General features: G+C 31.3%; 2 protein-coding genes across 4 annotated transcripts in view; both read left to right on the top strand.

Annotated features, from left to right (window-relative positions):
* Positions 1-12,765, top strand: part of LOC113512877 (serine/threonine-protein kinase SIK2) — a 70,604-nt gene extending 57,839 nt beyond the window's left edge. For 2 of the 3 annotated variants that reach the window (XM_052894729.1, XM_052894731.1), the window contains exons 7-10: positions 2,031-2,257; positions 3,104-3,300; positions 3,701-6,206; positions 9,377-12,765. In XM_052894729.1, coding sequence (XP_052750689.1) covers positions 2,031-2,257; positions 3,104-3,300; positions 3,701-6,206; positions 9,377-9,475 — 3,029 coding nt within the window. In that variant the 3' untranslated portion in view covers positions 9,476-12,765. Of the gene's footprint in view, positions 1-2,030; positions 2,258-3,103; positions 3,301-3,700; positions 7,122-9,376 lie in introns of those variants that run through there. The other variant, XM_052894730.1, reaches the window with a different exon arrangement.
* A 1,572-nt stretch (positions 12,766-14,337) lies between these two features.
* On the top strand, positions 14,338-17,740 carry LOC113512910 (methylenetetrahydrofolate reductase). Its single transcript, XM_026896870.3, has 3 exons — positions 14,338-14,488; positions 14,969-15,293; positions 16,585-17,740. Exons 2-3 carry the CDS (start codon positions 14,978-14,980, stop codon positions 17,076-17,078), a joined length of 810 nt encoding a protein of 269 aa, XP_026752671.1. The 5' UTR covers positions 14,338-14,488; positions 14,969-14,977; the 3' UTR covers positions 17,079-17,740.
* The last annotated feature ends 1,587 nt before the right edge of the window (positions 17,741-19,327 follow it).

Here is a 19,327-nt window from a genome sequence, read left to right as displayed (position 1 = left end):
GGTTCCTATTTTTGTCAATCGTTAAAACTTTTTTTGACGTCAATACCGTGTGAGAAGTTTGAATCGAAATATAACCGGAGTTCGTATCGACGCTCTTCCCTATTTAGACCAAATAATCAGCACCCTAAAGTGTTTTAGTTACTTCATTTTGCATTTATTTCTATGTTTAAAATCAAATGTTTATTTCAAATTCATGGCTTTAACATAAATATTTACATAAGAATATTTTATATGGTAACCTTCAATTGACCTGTACAAGTGATCTGTTTAAAATAATTGTCCATTCTGAGACATGGAACCCTATAAATTCAGACAGTTTTTTATTGACAATATGAGAGTTTTATATATTTCCTCATACAAGGGCGGCAGTAGAATACAACGACGTCATGCGTCATGTATGTACGTCAGCCGTCTCTGCATTGACCTTTTACCCCTTTCTACGTCTACGAAAAGCTTTTAAGGAGGCCGAAAATCTATTTTGATAAAACAGAAATTAATAATAACATATAGAGTTTGTAAATTTGTAAATCATACTTAGATATCTACTCCTATATTAAAGACACTAATATAAATATCAGAGAATAATCGACAAAAGATGGGGTTTAGTCATCAAGATCAAGAGCAATTCTCCAATGTTGCCGTATATTTTTCACCATAATTATAATTTTAACTGAACTAATGTTAAATTAGTGGACAGAAACTACATTTAATTATTATTATTATTCTAAATAATAGAAGCTTCTGAGGAAAACGTATAAATATAACTCAATGCAATATGGAACATGTTGTGTAATTAATTTAATGCGCATTCGGTGCATTCTTTTCCAATGAGATTAATGAATAAAATCATTCAAAACTAACATTCTGCCTTGTCACGTGCTTAATTGATTTCTACTAAATTGCTTTAGGTATAAAGTCTGGAAACTAGAGCAGACAAAAACGGTATATAGATTTAAAGAATATTACCTTAATCGAATAATTCCTTTACAGCATATGTAATAGGAAGTTTCATTAGCAGACGTTCCATTATGCCTAAAGTACCTATCTATACAAATTATATAATAGTTATTATGTAACCGGAGCTAGAGCCTACAAAAATATTGTGATTTAATAATAATAATACACGTAACAATAATTTAATATTTTATGCGAAATTGATTCTTATAAATATCGATGAGACGATAGTATAAATATGTATAGGTATACATGCATTAGAAAGAGGTGTATGTTTACATATTTTTGTTTTGTATTAACTAATTTGTTAACTCTTTTTGCAACAAATAATTCTTTTTATAACAGAGTAACTTGTGAAGTAACTGTTTTTTTGCGAAGCCAAATTCTATATCCTTAATCAAACAAACAATTGGCGTATAGTCCGGACTAATTAATAGAATTATTATCGCTATTATCGCTTTTATAAAATACTACTATCCACAATGTACTACCAATTCATAATTTTCAGCTGACTTTTCTCATTTTACATATACCTATATAAACACTAAGAAACTGTTTTTGGAATTCACCTGGGAATAGAAAGAAACGTGCTTCGCATAGATAACACTTTGTGGTTCTTTGTTCAGACATTATTTTTAAAAGAAGATAACGCAACAACCTTAAGGTACCTTTTTTGGGCGCCTTTATAATGTATCTATATTTTTTATTTTATACGAGTACCTAGCTTTTGTCCGCATTTTCATACGCGTGGTTGAAACGAGGAAAACTAATAAAATAAATGACTTATAGATGCGGTGTATCAAAATATTCACCAGATTTTAAATTCTACCTTTAGGAATACAACTATGAAAATCCATCTAATTTGATGCAGTAGTTTTCTGCACGAGGCTGGAATAAACATATAACAATATAATAGATTTAATAGAAAGAATATTGTAGATGTTTCGTTGATCTCAGATGTATCAGTATAATATATTAATTTAAATTCGTTTATATGTTGTTACTATTTGTTCTTTAGGTAATTTCCTTTCATTTTTAAAACTTCTAATTTACTAGAATTGTATTTTTTGTTCCAGACTGTGAATCTTTAATTCGCAAGATGTTAGTTTTGGAACCTATGAAGAGGTATACAATTGAGCAAATTAAGAAGCACCGGTGGATGGCGGTAGAGCCTTATGCGGTATCATCTGCGACCACAGACCCGGCTCGGAGTCCGGCCCATGCGCCGGCACATAATGAGCCCAACGAACAGGTGTTAAGGCTAATGCAGAGTTTGGGTATTGATCCAGTTAAGACCAAAGAGGTGAGTGAGACTCATTATCTAATTTTTAACTAGTATTAGAAGAGATAATTTGTACTAAACATGGAATAATGACCTCAAGTGTGTGGCGAAAGGGGTCGTTAGTAATGAGAACGTTATAATACCAATTGCTATTAATATACCCTTTCAGGTCGATCTTCACGCGGTTCCTCCTGGAAACCATTGTGATTCATTCTTGTTAAATTCTTTACAATGGTCTTACTAACCTGCATTCAGCCTCTACTATCCTCCCCCCTGGTGTTCCTCCAGCGAATATATAGCGCATGTGGGGTTACTATTCCATTATCGTCCACTAAGATCTCAAATGTATCCCAAGATAGTACAGATGCTTAAGACTTAAGACTATTCTTTGTGACAGTCTCGCAGCGATCAACTATTGATGGTACGACGGACTGTCACATTATTATTTAATTATGCTTTCTTTTCTTTTTTAACGAATGTACTATGAATAAGGAGCAGCGAAGTGTCTTTCAGTATGGTTCCATTTCTATTGCATCATTAAATTGGGACTTAATTGAAATCACATCTAATCTATGACAAATGTCTTACTTTATGTTAGAAGTCTATGCGATGTGATTTCATGATTCGATCCCAATTCATTGCGTAAAATTGATCTCTTCCAAATGAAAGTTATATTAGAGTAATTAACTTAATTCTTCTCCAGATAATATAATACTGTGCCTACTAATAAAAAATCGATAACATTTCCTAACTCAAATATTCCTAAAAATACTTCAGTAAGTTTGCAATTACACAGCACTTACTTTGTTGGTTTGAGATTCTGCATGTATAAGTATTTTTAAATTCTTATTTTTTTTTTTATTTCAGAGCCTAAGATCAAACAGTTATGATCATCATGCAGCTATATATTTGCTCCTGTTAGAACGTCTTCGGGCGCGAGCAGCAGGTGGAGCTACTGTGAGTACCGCAGAAGCGCGAAATCGGCCATCCCGGCGTCCCTCGTCTGTTGCGGACCAAGCGCTTGCCAGAGAGGTGCATGAAAACAGACGGGAACATCACACTAGGTAATTACGAAAATATATAAGTAGATTTAAAAAAAGACAAAATTAGTATGAAACGAACAAGATAATAAACCCTACTAGTGTTATTTATTATATCAAAGGAATCATCAGAAATAGTTGAGAATTGGTGAAAATAATGTGTTGTAATTAATGGAGGACGAAACAAACTCTGATGTTGACAGTTGCTTCAAGTTTGAGGGTACATTGTATGAATATATCGTAAAATGGACACTTCATTAAAAACTTCAATTATCTCTTCTATAACAATAATTTTTCATCCGAGCATGTTTAATTACGTATACTGAGAGTGGTCATTCTAAAGCTCCTTGTGAAATTTCAAGTTATTAAAATGATAATTAAGAAATATGCTAGTAATAATAATAGTAACTTTCTTTCTTTTCAGATTACTTCATTCTGGTGATTCTCAATCAAGGGACTACAGTAGGGCGACACCTACAATCAGCGCTGCACCAGCCGACTCCTCGTCTGCTGAAACGCAGCGATTGCTATCCCTTGCCGGCGTAAATATGACTGAGCAAAGACTGCTCCAGCGAAATTCCGACCCCTCGGACACGCATAGGAGCTTTCTAGTCGGAAACCTTGACGTTTCATCTAGTAGAAATCATGAAGCAGAATCAACTAGACTACTTTCTATGAGAAATATTGATGTATCACAATCAAATCAACGGATAGGCACAAAGTTAAATGAAAACACCGTCCCAACTCATCGACTTCTCACTTCTACATATGAACAACAACAAAATATACTGAAGCAATCCAGTGAAGATTGCCGGAGACTGCTCCAGCAATCAACAACCGTTGGACCTGAAACAAATAAAAGCTCAGGAGATGGTACTAGGCTATTGACATCCTCTAGTTTTGATTCAAAATGTGCTATTGATGGTGGAAGAAGTTCTTCAGCTACAGATCATAATGTTATTGCAAATTTTCTTCAAAATTCTGCATCTGCGACTAATTTTAATGTGGAATCTGTAAAATTACCAAGTTCTACAACATTCACAATGTGTTCTGAAGCAGCAAAACTCATGAATACATTGCAACAATCACCTTTACCTTTAAAAGGCACGGTAAACTTAAGTAGTAGTCCAATACCAACGCAATTGACAGATACGAAACTAAGTAGTGTCCTAGAGCAACCAAAACCGCTAGAATCTAGTAGATTGGTCTCTCAGGCACAACAGCAAGATTTAAATCGGCTACAAACTAGCACACCACCATTCAAAGACTACATGAATCACCATTCTCCAGCTTTTAGTTCTTATCTACAAAATACAGTTTTACCGCCAATTACAAATACAGCTGAAACAAATCTTTCTTCGACGTCAACAGCTACTGGTGATTTATTTCAAAATTCGCTGTACAGACCGGACAGTAAATTTTCATTAAACAGGTATTCTACCGGTCAGACTTATACTCAAGGACTGCAAAGTACTACTACTGAAGGGACAAAATTTCAACAACAGTATTCATCATCGACAGATGAAGGTTGTGAAACTGACATGGAAGACGTAGCAAGCGTCCCAAGTGGTGTACAAAACAGGTTAAGTTCGTATGCGAGCTCGAGTTCCAGTAGCGGAGTCGTTACTTTTTTTAATAACAAAAGTCTCAGTCAAAATCTTAGCTGTGATTCATCTCAAAGCAATTTCTCAACATTTGAAAGTTTGGATTATCAGTTATCGGATTGTTCCAGTGAGTTGGCTAGCAGTTTACCAAGTTGTACATCAAATGACGATAAATTAGCTTACGAGAACAGTGCTTTAGTGAATACCAGTCCAATGCATCCATGTGTTTATATATCATCATATAATAATAAAACCTCAGGTACAGGATTTATTGCACGACATAATCCTCTTAATTATCAGTCAGCAAATAAGAATTGTACTCGAGCCATTACGAGGAGTCCTGTGGACTTTAGGGAAGGTCGTCGAGCAAGTGACGGTCTTGTGGCACAACAAGTGGCACAATCTAATGAATCCCAAAAGAATACACTGGCTTTTAATAGTCAGAGATTAAATGAAAATTGTAAAGCTAAAGGCGTACTAGAATTACATTTGGTGCAAAAAGAAGCACAGAAACTTAAAACTCAATATCAGTCCACAATTCCTGCTGAAGAAATGACACAAAGACAATTGCAACATAATCAATTTGCAGCAAGTTTTACTCCACATTATTTAGATTCTAAAAACCCTCCCTCTAAACGTATTAGTCTTCCAGAATCATTTAATTATTCAAGTACATCGCCACCGATGCCAGCTAGTCCGAAAATGGTTGCACAATTACAAGAAACGCCAGATTTACAACACAGCACTTCCGTGTCATCACAAGTTAGTAAACCTCCGCTTCAACAGCAATTAATGCAACATAGACTGTTTCAACAAAAAAGGCAACTGCTGCAGAAGCAAATGACACCTCCTAATATGGCTGCTCATGAAATTGGTACATTGCATACATTACAAGTTGGGCTCAGTCGGCGGCAAATGCTTCGACAACAGAGTTACAAAATTGCTCAGCAACAACAAATTCTACCTCCATTACCGCTGACAGAAACGGAGAATAGAGATTTACTTGCATTTCAAGCAATAGTTGAAGGACCAAATCGGGTGTCCAAGCAAAAACCAGAAGAAAACCAAGAAGAAGTTTCGAAGTTTGCATATCAAGGCTCAATGGAAATAAGCATTATGAATAAAGATAGATTAGGGAACGAAAATTGGTCAAATTTACCGTCCAGTCTACAAACCGCTTGTCAAATTTCCGAGCTAGCAGGACGCCGGGATGGAAAGGAGGCTCGTGAAGGGGAGACGGAAGCAGCAAGCCATGGGGCCGTGGACGCGCCCCTTTGGCCAGCCCAGTGGAACCCTGGACTCTTCCAGCCTCAACCATGTTTCCAGGTATTCCAACAGATCAACTAAGTAGATCTACACGTTGAGCGTAGAACAGTAGATGTAGTAGTGTCAATTGTGTGCACGCAGCGTAAGGTCGTGACATAGCTTTAAAAGTTTTAGTCGTTACGTCCTCTGAAGCATAATATGCTACATCAATAATTGGTCTCATTAAATTTTGTACTCGTAATCGTAAGGCATTGTACTATGTGAGCATATGTAGATGATGCATACTTTTCGCTATTATCAAATTTTTGTAGAGTGCATGACAATAATTAATGTTTTCAAATTATGTACCAACGACACATTTAGAAATGCAAAAATATTTTATTATTTATATCAATATCATAATCATCATGTTATAAATGGCAAAAAATAAAAACTTCCAAATGTCATTTAACAATATACTAATTAAAAATACGTTAATACTGTATTAAAATGTAACAATATTTAGTAAAATAATACTAATAGTAAATTGCACTCAATAAAGTATACCAAATGAATTACTCAAAATAATTTTAGAACGTTCATTCCTAATATTAAGTGCGTATAGTAAAACTTCATCTTTATTATACTATTCCATTTGTTAGATTAAACTTGCCAATGTATTATTTATATAAACTTTATAATACTTGATAAGATGCATTTTACATGAACTGCAGACATCATTTAATAATGTTCCTATGTAATTGTATTATTCTAATCCATGAAACATTAATTTTATTTAAGTTGGGTATCTATTTATTTATAATATTATCATAAGTTATGATTTCTTTCTGAAAGTCTGTCTGTATAGTATTGATTTGATTTATTATTTGCTACGTTATCAAAGTTATATATATGTGAGATGTGATAGCTTTATTTAGAAAGAAGTTTTATTTAAAATACAAGTAAATGTAAAAATTTTAATCGTACTTTGTTTTATTTCGTCACCTTATGATTTCGCTGTGAGTATTTATGTAGACTACACTGAATGCATGCCGTTTATAAATGCCTTCTAGTATTCTAGATCATAATTAGTGCGTATAACTGTAAAACAAGACGAATTATCTACAGAATTAACTAATTGTATTGTTTTATTCTTCAAATATTCTGGGCAAATAAAAATGTGACTAAACATTAGCTTTTGAGCCGATACTTCGTTAGCTATACAGATAGGATAGGATATCTACGGTACTTTCTATTCCTTAATAAAGAGGAAGTAAAAGAGATGGTTTAGGTAAGTAACTAACATAAAAATCATATTTAAAAAAGTCACAAACCAGAGAAGATTCTATATTGCCATAGTGTAACTGAATTGATTTCAAGTTAAATAGGATCAGATGTGTAGATGCATTACATATAGCGTTTTATGTTCAATCATAAAAGATGTTGCGGAAAATTCAGCAAAGGCCTTTGCTGAATACAGAAAACTACTATAATAATATCGTAGTAGATACAATATTATTATAACAGTTTATATGAATCTGCACTCGGTGAAGTGAATAATACGTATATGAATATGTCATCAGTCGAATCACTGGATGGATCCCAAGAGTAGGTAAATAGGTATAAGTTTTTTATATAATTTCCCACAGCAGGGCACGAACAGAGTAAAATACCTAGACGACGTACTCCAAAATGATATCACTTCTATAGTTCCACTAGTGTTTTTTATATTTCTTTACATATTAAAATAATAGCTATTAAACATTACATCAAGAGATACAAGAATGGTATAAAAAATATTTTTTCAAATATACTATATGGCTTCATTCCAGCCATTACTACGATATTATCCGATTATACCGTCACGATTTAATAACAGAGTAAAACTTACGATGATGAAGTGATAATGTATGCATATCTTAGAGCGTTTGTATATAGTTGCATATATTTTGCTCTCTTATTATATCATGATGATGAAATCGTACGATCGTATCGTGTTATGGCAAAATTATAAGAGCGAATAGACGACCGTATCAATCCGAACAAGATGTGTGGATGTTAATTTTCAGCAACTTTATATTCAGAAATATGGAATACTGTTATTGTTTCTGAATGACACTTATAAATTCAAAAGTTGGCTTATACAGAACAAGAACATCAGTCATGTAATAAAATTAAAAAAAATAAAATATCATTGAAAGTTTGGATAATTATTGGTAAAAAAATAATTGCAGTGCGATGTTCAATTTAAAAATCTGCAGTCATCTGAAATTCATTTGTAGGTTGCAGCGCATTCCAGATGTTTATATACATATTCTGATCAAAATATGCCGATCGTCAATCAGGTAGATAAGTTATTAATATCCAACCAACAATATACCATCCTCATAGAAATTATTACTATATTTGGATCAAAGAGCTAAAATGTATGTAATAACATAGCTAAAAATGACAGCTGAAGATGTATAAATTCCTGTATTGAAACAATTCGCGGCGACGATGACCGAAACACAAGAATAATATGTAATTGCCTTGTTCGGTTGTCTTGATGGGACACCTATCAAGTACATAGTCTATTGGAAACCTTCGGGTATTTATTATTACAATTACAAATTTTATGTTTGTTAGAAATAAAATGGATTCTATAGTCTGAAATAAAATAAATTTGAATTAAAAGATCATGCACGCGATCAATAGTGTCTACAATGTGGGTCAAAAAGCTTACTCCTATCATCCGAACTGTAATGATTCGAGTTGCTTTTTTGTGAACGGTGCTATCGTTTTTCGTATTCGTTTTTTTGTTTTTCTTTAGAAATCGTGTAATTAATACATCGGTAATTACGAATTCAATACGCATCCTGATTACACAACACATAAAAGTTTTAATAGTCTTGATTAGGGAATATTATCCAGGGAAACTATGACTTAATTATTTTTTATTATTATTATATCAGCCGTTAATTGTCTATTGCTGAACATAGGCCTTCTATATTAGGGGATACTAAAACAATAGTAGGGTACAAGCCAAAGAATAAATTTCTTATTCTTATGGTACATACATAGATGAGATCAACATCATCATATTAGATTTTAACTGTCCACTGCTAAACAAGCCTTCCCCTTGACAGGCAGGTTGGCAATCGCAGTCAGGCCTTTGGTAATGTTTTAAGAGGGACGCTGCTGCCTATCTCTCGACCATAAGTTATGACTTAATTAGGACGTTATTAATAAGAGAACATTGTTTATTACAGCAGAACTGGCAAGGGCACAGCCTGCCTCCTACCGCTGGGATGTTACCACTTAGTGAAAGTCCCATATTGGAGCTGACTGAGCAGATGGAGTCCATTTAAATCATTTAGAGTATTATATTAAGTTGGTAATTGCAGTATATTCAATGAAATACCTATCTATACTATCCAATAACTACTAGTAGAAAATGTTTTTAGATGTAAATTATTTGCAAACGGTTTTTTTTCTTAAAATTCACTTATGTAAAACTTTAAATCTGATTGATTCCACTTTTGATACATTGGCGTTATTAGACAGCGCCTTTAATCAGCACATTTTAATTATTGCTAAAAATTAAACAATAAAGTAGCAAATAAGCATACGACCCGCCAGATGCTAAGAGTTACTGTAGCCTATGAACATCTGCAATATCAGTGTTTTAACATTGGGAATATTGGAACAAGATTCTAAATATAGAATCGAAATAGTCCATGTTTTAGTGGAAATATTTCAATTACTCATTTGTACCTATCATAATAGATATGGTACGTACCTAACTACATCATTAGTTTAAGTACTCGATGTAAATTGTGCTGGAATATTACATTGTTTATTTATATTTTTATTTATGCAATCTTTCATGCTTTTACTTTTTAAATACATACTGTAACCACAGTGTTACTATTAGAAATAATAATGCTGTGCTGTAACTGTGGGCTGTAACATTTTGTGGCTATTAATATGTCCATTGTTGTTAGAGGCATTTGTAGAAAATTTTGAGCAACAACAGTTTTCTAAACATGTACGTAGATTAGCACCAATCTGATATTATCATTTCATGTACCAATATATCTAGTTACAAATTAATCTAAATTATCACACTACAAATAAGTCAATACTTAGGTTTAATAGGTGCATTTGGTATTAATAAGTAATAAGTATGTACTTAGCTATAAACGATGTGACAATATCAACTTAGTATAAGCTGTTGCAATTTGCAATTAGATTTTTTATTTAAAATTTACCTATCGTAAAACCATTTTAATGTTTTGTTAAAAAAATAAAAAAATATCTATACTATCAAAGAATTATTTTAAAAAGGTCTGATCAGTAAAATATTTTATTTTGCAATTATATAAGAGTACTTGTTAATTATCTTCGACTCTTTGAGAGAACAAAGTCAGGATGTCAAGTTTTATTACTTGTCTAGGTACTTCTTTATTGTCCTTGTAATGCCTGTTTTTGTTAAATTACTTTAGTCATTTAGGATAAGGGAAGGGTACACAATACGATCATAAGTATTTAATTGTTTAGATAAGACGTAAAAGATTAAGATTGTTGTACCGTTATGGTAATACAATAACTACATATAGAGTTCCACTTTATTATACACGTTTATTCTTTTAATTTTAAAATCAAGAACCTAGTATTGGGTTTAGGATAGCTCCTTGTATATAAACTACCTCTAATTATCTTTGAAAGAAGACTGAATTCGGTGTCAATTCAGACAAACGGTATGTTGTAAACAGCGCCATGAATATGTCAGTAACTACATGAGTAAGAGACACGCTTATAAATGGTAGTCGCCTATGTTTCTCATAGTAACACCTTATCGACAATCGCGGTGATATTCCGCGGAGTCCATTTTGAGCAAACTTTTCGTTGCTCTACAACGAATAAATTCTTTCATGAACAAATTAGTGTGACATGTGTGGCGTTAACTGGGATAGCTTTTATTGCGTTGAAAAGAAAGTTAATGTAAGAATTAATTAGACATATCAGTGTGTGGATACATATTGTGACACTATTACTTATACTACTTTTAAAGGAATTTTGTTGATGGCTTTTAAAACAAATGCGATTTGTTAAAGACGCAATTAGATATCTTTATGGAACATTTGCGTACTCGCATTTATTTAATTTTATCATATGGTAAAATACTTATGGCTTTAATAAATTTGGATAAAAATACCTATTTCCTCTGATTAATGGGTGAAAAATGACTGTGTAGATAAGTATCTGTAAAGGTATTTATCTAAAAAAATAATACGTTAGGAATCATAAGTCTAAATTTATTATATCTGTATTTTATTTTAATTCATTTAGTGTATGAGTAAGTAATTACGAGAAAAAGTTGTTTTAAGGTTAAAACTAAGCATAGATACCACCGTATCTAACTGCTGCAGCTACTTAGTATTGACTTAGTTAATTATTTTCTTTCTTAATGACGTCGATGAATAGGCGATGTGATGTGCCTGCGTCATTTTATGGCCATTTATTTTAAAATTCATTTATATATTATTTATAAATGGAATTTTAATGAATTTTCTGCATTTGTTGTTTCTGACAATTATTTCGAGTTACGTGAGTACAGTTTTTTATCCACCTTAGTCAATTATACTTGTATATAAATAAATAAAAAATGAGCAAAGTTTTAAAGTCATCTTTACGCCATGCCCTACGCTAAAATTGGCGTGATAGGTACGAAGTCATACGTGCAGTTACGAACACGTATCTACAATTGTGTATGTTTAATCTTGAAATGCATAAAAATATAGGTTTTATTTTTTTGTGATGTTTTAGTTTTATTAGTACCTATATAATAGGATCTGGTACCTAAAACGTATTTATCTAATTAATTTTATATATTACCCTATTTGGAAAATTTTTATGTTATGACTAAGATGTTCTTTAGGTAAAGCTGATTTATTTAATGGATACTATGACAGGATTTCGTCTTAATATTTAAGTATATCCATCATTTATGTTATGACTAACTCGATATATAATAAAGCAAACGAATTGTTACAATATTTTCATAGGTATTGTATAATTCATTATGTATTACTTTTAAGAAATTGACAGTCGTTATATTATTATTTAAAACATTCGTTTATTAAACACATATTCATATTTTTTGCTGTTTTGGATTATTGTGAAGCAAAAGTATGTAGTTTAGTAGAATACTTAGTAACTAAATCTACGAACGATCAATATGCTGATCGCAAAAGCTTTATCAAAACTGTAACAATAACTTACATACGTAAGTATCTATATTATTAAGTAGACCGTATTACTATTACTATACATATAAGTTTAGACAATCGTAGAATAGGTGTTTGGAGGCTTTTACAATTATAAGTAAATTGTCATTGTATAAAATAATCCTTGTCGGGATGTTAGCTCATGATAATCGCAGTACCTAACTTATGCAATTAATTAAGTAGTCAATTTTATATAAAACGGGACGAGTAATAAATAATGTAGTGACGAGCAATATTATGAATGTACCTATTCAACATTTCACAGCTTCAAATCAGCTTTACGGTGTAAGTAGTGGTACTATAATAGTGTTTTTTGTTATGTTTAATTTAGTTTTGGTTGTGATAATATGTATAATGGCTGATTGTTAATCAATGTATAGAACAGTCAAATATTACAAAATATTATATTTAAAAAGTAATTTCTATTATTTATGGTACACCTACTACCTTTTTAGTGTATTAGAGCTTAGTTAGCCTTTTAATAACAAAAACATATATTGGTAGCTTCACTTTATATAGACTTACGGAAATGGTGGGGTTTTTCAACCGACTTCAGAAAGGGAGTTCTCAATTTGGTTGTATTTTTTATGTTTGTTACCTCATAATTTCGTCAGTTGTAAACGGATTTTATGATATTTTCGAAAATTACAGTTATATCTAAAAACATATGCTTATAGATTGGTATAGTAATTTTATGAAAATCGATTTTACTGAACCGTTTAGTTTTTAAACCATAATGACTAGCTATACCACAATTGAAGTCGGATTTTTTTTTGTAAAATACATTTTAATTTCACTACCAGGATCAGCAAACAAGTTTATAATATATGCAGACTACGTCACCTAGTAAGTATAAGCTTTTTCTACGGATTGGCACGTGCAATCTTACAACTGGCATCCTTTACGTCTCAGATAACTATCGTCAAACATTATTATGACCATTTGGTGCTAGGTAAGGAAAGTATGCACAATACCATGGCCATCACTAAAAATATAGGTACATAAATACATAGAAAATATATTAATCTAAATATAGATCTAATGCAACTTAGAATGGCAAACAAGCTGACGGTCCACCTGATGGAAAGAGGTAACCGTCGCCTATAGACATGAGCTGTACCATGGACATAACAGAGTATACTGTTTTGTCCATGATACCCTCTATGCGTTGCCATTCCCGAGGTATTATTCCTCTGTGCCCTGTATATTTACTGCCATATCCCACCCTTTAAACCGAAACACAGCCATGCAAACAACTGCTTCATGGTAGAAACGCGAATGGGACAGATGTGCCCAAGCAAACGACTTTTGTACAAAGTCTACCTCTGGTAAATAAATCGTAAATGTATCATTATTTTAAGAAAATAGTTAAAGAATTTATTTAAAACTAAGAAAAAATAGAAACAACAATTTAAATCGTATTTAACTGCATCAGTAAGAATTACGTTGCAGTTAGATGTTATACACAACATATATAAACATGTATGTATATGTAACAAAATATATTGGATATCATGATACTTCTGATGCTGATAAGTTGACAATTTTGAGGATTAAGTTAGATGTTGTTTCGTATTATCTTCTTCAGATGATATAAGTAACAATCACTTTAAAATCCAACGAAAATAGATTTGAAAATTCAGATGTTTAGACTACCTACTACTGTTTACGTAAGGGTGTTGTTGTTGGTGATCTGGTGTCATCTGTTACTAGGCCGCCTTTACTACACACAAAGGACTCTGACGTAGATTAGGTTTAGACCGGGATTCTACTTTTCGATCCCTGGACTGCAGGCAAGAGTTAATTAATTAATTTTTTGGTACCAATATATACTAGCACTTAGTTATTAATAATGTAAACACAATGTATTTAACGAACAAAAGAAATTAGGTACCTATGTCTATGAGTATATCAACAAACCAGTTCTTATCAGTCAATACTATATTGGTTTATAAAATTACTTGAACATACTGAAGTGGACATACGTAAGTGTTGTTGTGTTGACATTCAAAACGCCAATATTTTAAGAAGTTGACTATACTAATATAAAGTACAAAATAATTATATTTCATTATATAGGTATCTATTTAGGTATGTATTTTAATTTCTATTTTATATGTGTTTAATTTTCCTAATTATTGTGAATGTTTTCATTTATTTAAATTATTTTGGAAGCGTTAATTTACTATCAGAACTGTAAAACTATCTTATCATGAATGTATTAGAAACAATATATGTAATTACAAGTTTGGTAATACTAAATATTACTGTATTTAAGTACTTATGAGAAGGAGACTTTGTACAAAAGTCAATTGCTTGGGTACCTCTGTTCCATTCGTGTTTCAACCGTGAAGCAGTTGTGTTTGCATGGCTGTGTTTCGGTTTGAATAATACCTGAGACTTCAGGTATGGCAACGCATGGGGGTATTATGGGCGAAACAGTATACTCTGTTATGTCCATGGTATTGCTCATGTCTATAGGCGACGGTTACCACTTTCCATCAGGTGGGCCGTCAGCTTGTTTGCCATTCTAAGTTGTATAAAAAAACCTTACGAATATTTCTTTTACAGTTTCGGATTATGGCAAAGATAATAGATATTATAAAAAGGAATAAACAATTTTCGTTTTCCTTCGAGGTGACTCCCGACATATCGGAGGAAGAGATAGATAATTTGAGAGTCGATCCTTCTTTCTTTTCGATCACATGGCACGCAAAAACTCATCAAAACAAAGATTTAGACATAGCTCCTTTGAAGATAGCTAAGTTTTTAAGGAGCAAAGAGAAAGAAGTCCTACTGCATTTATCCTGCGATTTTATGAAACGGAATTTTTTATTTCGAGTATTGTTACTACTTCAAGAGATAAATATTCGTAATTTATTCATTATTCTGGGAGGTATGTATAAAAAATTATGCCCCTATTTAAAAATTATACACATAATTGTGTAAAGATTGATAGTATTTACTTTCTTAATTACAATCTTGAAGCATGTTTTTAATTTACGTCTATATATATGAAACGGTATTATTAAGTGGTAAAACAAAAGCTGTATGCGTTTACTTCTTCGTATATTTTTACGCTTCATCTAATTTAGTCTCGTAGGTACCCTAGGGTCGGATGTATTATATATCATGTATTAGTTAAATGATTCTAGATGATGATAAGTTAATTCTAACTTATTTAACCAATTCATTTTATACAACTTTAAATATTTTTTTATGTTGATAAAAAAGTATGTTTAAACATGAATACATATGTATTTACCAAAAATTTACTTATTTTAATATCTAGGTACCTATTTCAGATTGATTACTAAAATTTTCAATGTGAACATTTAAGCATAAATAAATTGACATTAATAGATTAGATAATTTTGTTACTTCGCATGTGTCGAACTGTATCTAATCATATACAATATTAAATAATAATATAACAAATCCAAATGGATTTTGCTTTATAAAAACATTTTCAATTTTAATTGTAGTAAAATCAGTTATTTTGATAAAAAAACCAACAACAAATATACAATTGAATTGAGAACCTCTCCTTCTTTGGAGTCGGTTAATAAAACATTAATTCACAATATTCTCTATCTTCGAAAAGTTTGTTTGGATTTTGGGCACCTACTCCTAATCTTACAGTAGATATTCGATAAATATCAAATCTTTCCTTTTAATTTTTACCGACACATATTACGTATCTATCTGATTCCGGTCTTCGCGTGGGAAGAAATTTATAGACTTAAGTACACTACAAAAATCGTCTGCTTTTTAATGGGTGATGATGGAATGGTGACCCCGCCCGCGCTATCGGTATACGCTGATGGAGCACCAGTGAGGGATGATAGGTGACGATGAAAGCAGGTCAGTTAGCCCATCATGACGAATTCCACTAGAATTAACCACGATGGTTTCCAAGGGGAACCGCGTAGAGGTCGACCTAATAGGGTGTATTGCTAGCAATGGGGCAAGTCGACCCCGTTACTAACAATCTGCTTCTGTGTGGTGGGTTATGATGGTAGTAAAATTACAAGGTACAGCAAAACATCTTAGTGATCAGTATTGGCAATCATGGACATCACAATATGTTTGCACTTTTCATCAAATAAGCCATTATCAGCTATTATTATGGTATTCACTTAATCTTATTTTGTTATTACTAATGTGATTATTTTTTTTACTTACAGAAGGTTTTGATCCAGAGACGTCGGATTTTAAAGACAGTTCAGAATTAATAAAATGTATAAGAGATCATTCTGGGCCCTACTTTTGTATAGGAGTTGCTGGACTGCCTGATTGTAACGACGACAAGCTCATAGCACTGAAACGAAAGATAAACCTGGGCGCTGATTTCGTTTTGACCCAAGCATTTTTTGAAGCGAATATTTATAAAACTTTCGTGCACAGATGTAAAAAAATTGACATCAATGTACCAATTATACCTGGTATATTTTACTTCGAGACTTACACACAATTATCGGGTTTTATAAATATGTGTCAGATCAAGGTGTCGGATAATATATTAGAATATGTTAAAAATGATCAATCAAATAAAATAACTGGTGGAGATATTATAAAACAATTAATACGCGATATAAATGATGAAAAAATTTATCACGTCCATTTTTTCACTATGAACAAGTTACGCGTTATTTCTGATTTTGTAAATAAACTGTACTAAAATACCTACAACTGTATATTGTAGGTATTTTAGTATAATTTATTCACAAAATTATTGGATAAGTTGATGATCACATATGTATATCTTATGAACACATATATATTTTATGAAGTGTAATTATTTAAGATTTATTGCTTTAGAACTTCGAAGATAAGGGGGGAAGGGGAGGGAAAATGTTTTTCTCATATTTTCTGCATAAATCTCATATTTTCGATCATGACTAAAAGAGTACGCAGCATAAAAATAAATAAAAAAAACAGTTTTAAAGCGCTTTCAAAAATTAGAATTAAGATTTTAAATATTAGTAAAGTATATTTTAGACCCCGATAGTCGGATATAGAGCGACGAGGGAGTCACCTTTAAAATTTTCGTAAAATTTACCATGATTTATTAAAAAAAAACCTAAGATGATATATATAGTAACCGTATACTTAATATAACGTATTACGTACTAGCAGACTAGCAATGTAATCACAAAAACGAGATGAACATTTAATTACATTTATTTGCATGAAATGTAAATGTGGGCTTGGAACAGTATTGCACCATTCACATTCTATCGTTACACGTTATGTAAATCGTATCGATTATGTGTACAATTGTAAATCGAAACTCCAAACTTTCAATTTTATTTAACAAATAAAAATTTTAAAAGTCTATAATTATCTATTCATTTAACTTCAGCACACATATAATAAATTGTATGTATGTATGGCCTCCACGATCTCCAGATTTGAAATCTTTGGATTATTTTTATGGAGTTACTTCAAAGAAGCAGTTTATGAGAAAAATATTTCCAATGAAAGAGAGTTACGAGAAAAATTAAATAATGTAGATGAAATAGTAAAAAACAATGAACGGGCTTGTAGAAGTTTACGCAGAAACTTTATAAGAAGGTGTTGGTTATGCATAAGGGCAAGAGGAAGACATTTTGAGAATTTACTGTAACATAAAAGTTTAATAAAAGGGGTTTTACAAAAATCGTATTTTTATTTTATTCTGAAAATATCCCATGATATTGAATGAAATAAGAAAAATCTTACTTTATACCTTAGAATTATATCTTTTTAGAATTAGTATGAGATGTAGATGTATTTAAAGTATTAAACATTACGATACATTTTTTTTTACACCAGTTTGTTCAAATTTCAATTAGAAAACTTTTAAACGTAAAGTTTGCATTTAGTTTATGTTCTAATTTTCTTGTTATTGTTCAATATGCTTGAATATCATTTTAATTAGGAAGACTTATGTACTATTCTTAAGTACCTTGAACATAAAACAACAATAAAATAAAAAAAAAAACAAATATAGTAAAATTTAATATTTAGCTTACATAGATGATATTTTTACCACATTTTGAAAACAAAGCATAACTTAATAATTACAAGATCTAGGACTATAAATTTTAGTATTTTTGTTAGATAATAGGTCTCACTACTCTCCATAACCCGTTGGCCCACTACTTACGGACACCTTGTATATTACTAGGATTCAAAATTATTGACAATCTCTCAGGAATTGAAGTTAAATTTTATTGGTATTCACGTATTTGTTATTATTTTAATTTGAATTCTATAGAATATTAATTAGTTTAAATGTATAAGTAATATTTGTTATGATTCTAAATATTGTATTTAGATAAGTGATTTTTTTTAAGTTTCAAGCATATATACACGTAAAACATGAAATTTTTATTGTTTCCTTTGTTATTTATTTTACATCCAAGTAAATCAAACTTAATTATAACTAATTACATTCACTTAAAACTAAATCCACTTAATTCCGTAAAAATAATTTTAAGTTATTATATATATTTGTTCATACTTCCGCCACAACAGCTTCGAGCTTATGTTGTGCAAATTTTTATCCTTTCGTCTCTCTCACTCTAACATACAAGTTACTATATTTTCTGTCTCGTACATTGCCAATCTCCTAAGATAGTAACAATATTAAAATATAAATATTTAACTTTTATTTAACGTGATTAATATATACATTTATTTTTAATAATATATAATTTTAATGTAATAATAATTTTATTTTGATAGTTTCTCGAAATTACTGTATTGTGGATCATTACAAACTTAGAATAATTTTGACTTAAATCTATTAAAAATTTAGTTTGTAATGGTTTAGAGAAATGGCACCTCAGAATGAACCCCAGTAACTATAAATTCTGGGATCCGCAAACTAATAACTCGAGTCGAGTACGTATGCAGGTATTTTTAAGATTCTATTGTATTGTA

This window comes from Galleria mellonella, unplaced genomic scaffold, assembly GCF_026898425.1.
Source record: "Galleria mellonella isolate WM207_F2 unplaced genomic scaffold, CSIRO_AGI_GalMel_v1 utg23, whole genome shotgun sequence".
In the NCBI taxonomy this organism is placed as follows: Eukaryota; Metazoa; Arthropoda; class Insecta; order Lepidoptera; family Pyralidae; genus Galleria; species Galleria mellonella.
The sequence above is the reverse complement of the archived record's forward strand: the minus strand, read 5'-3'. Positions and strand labels throughout refer to the sequence as shown.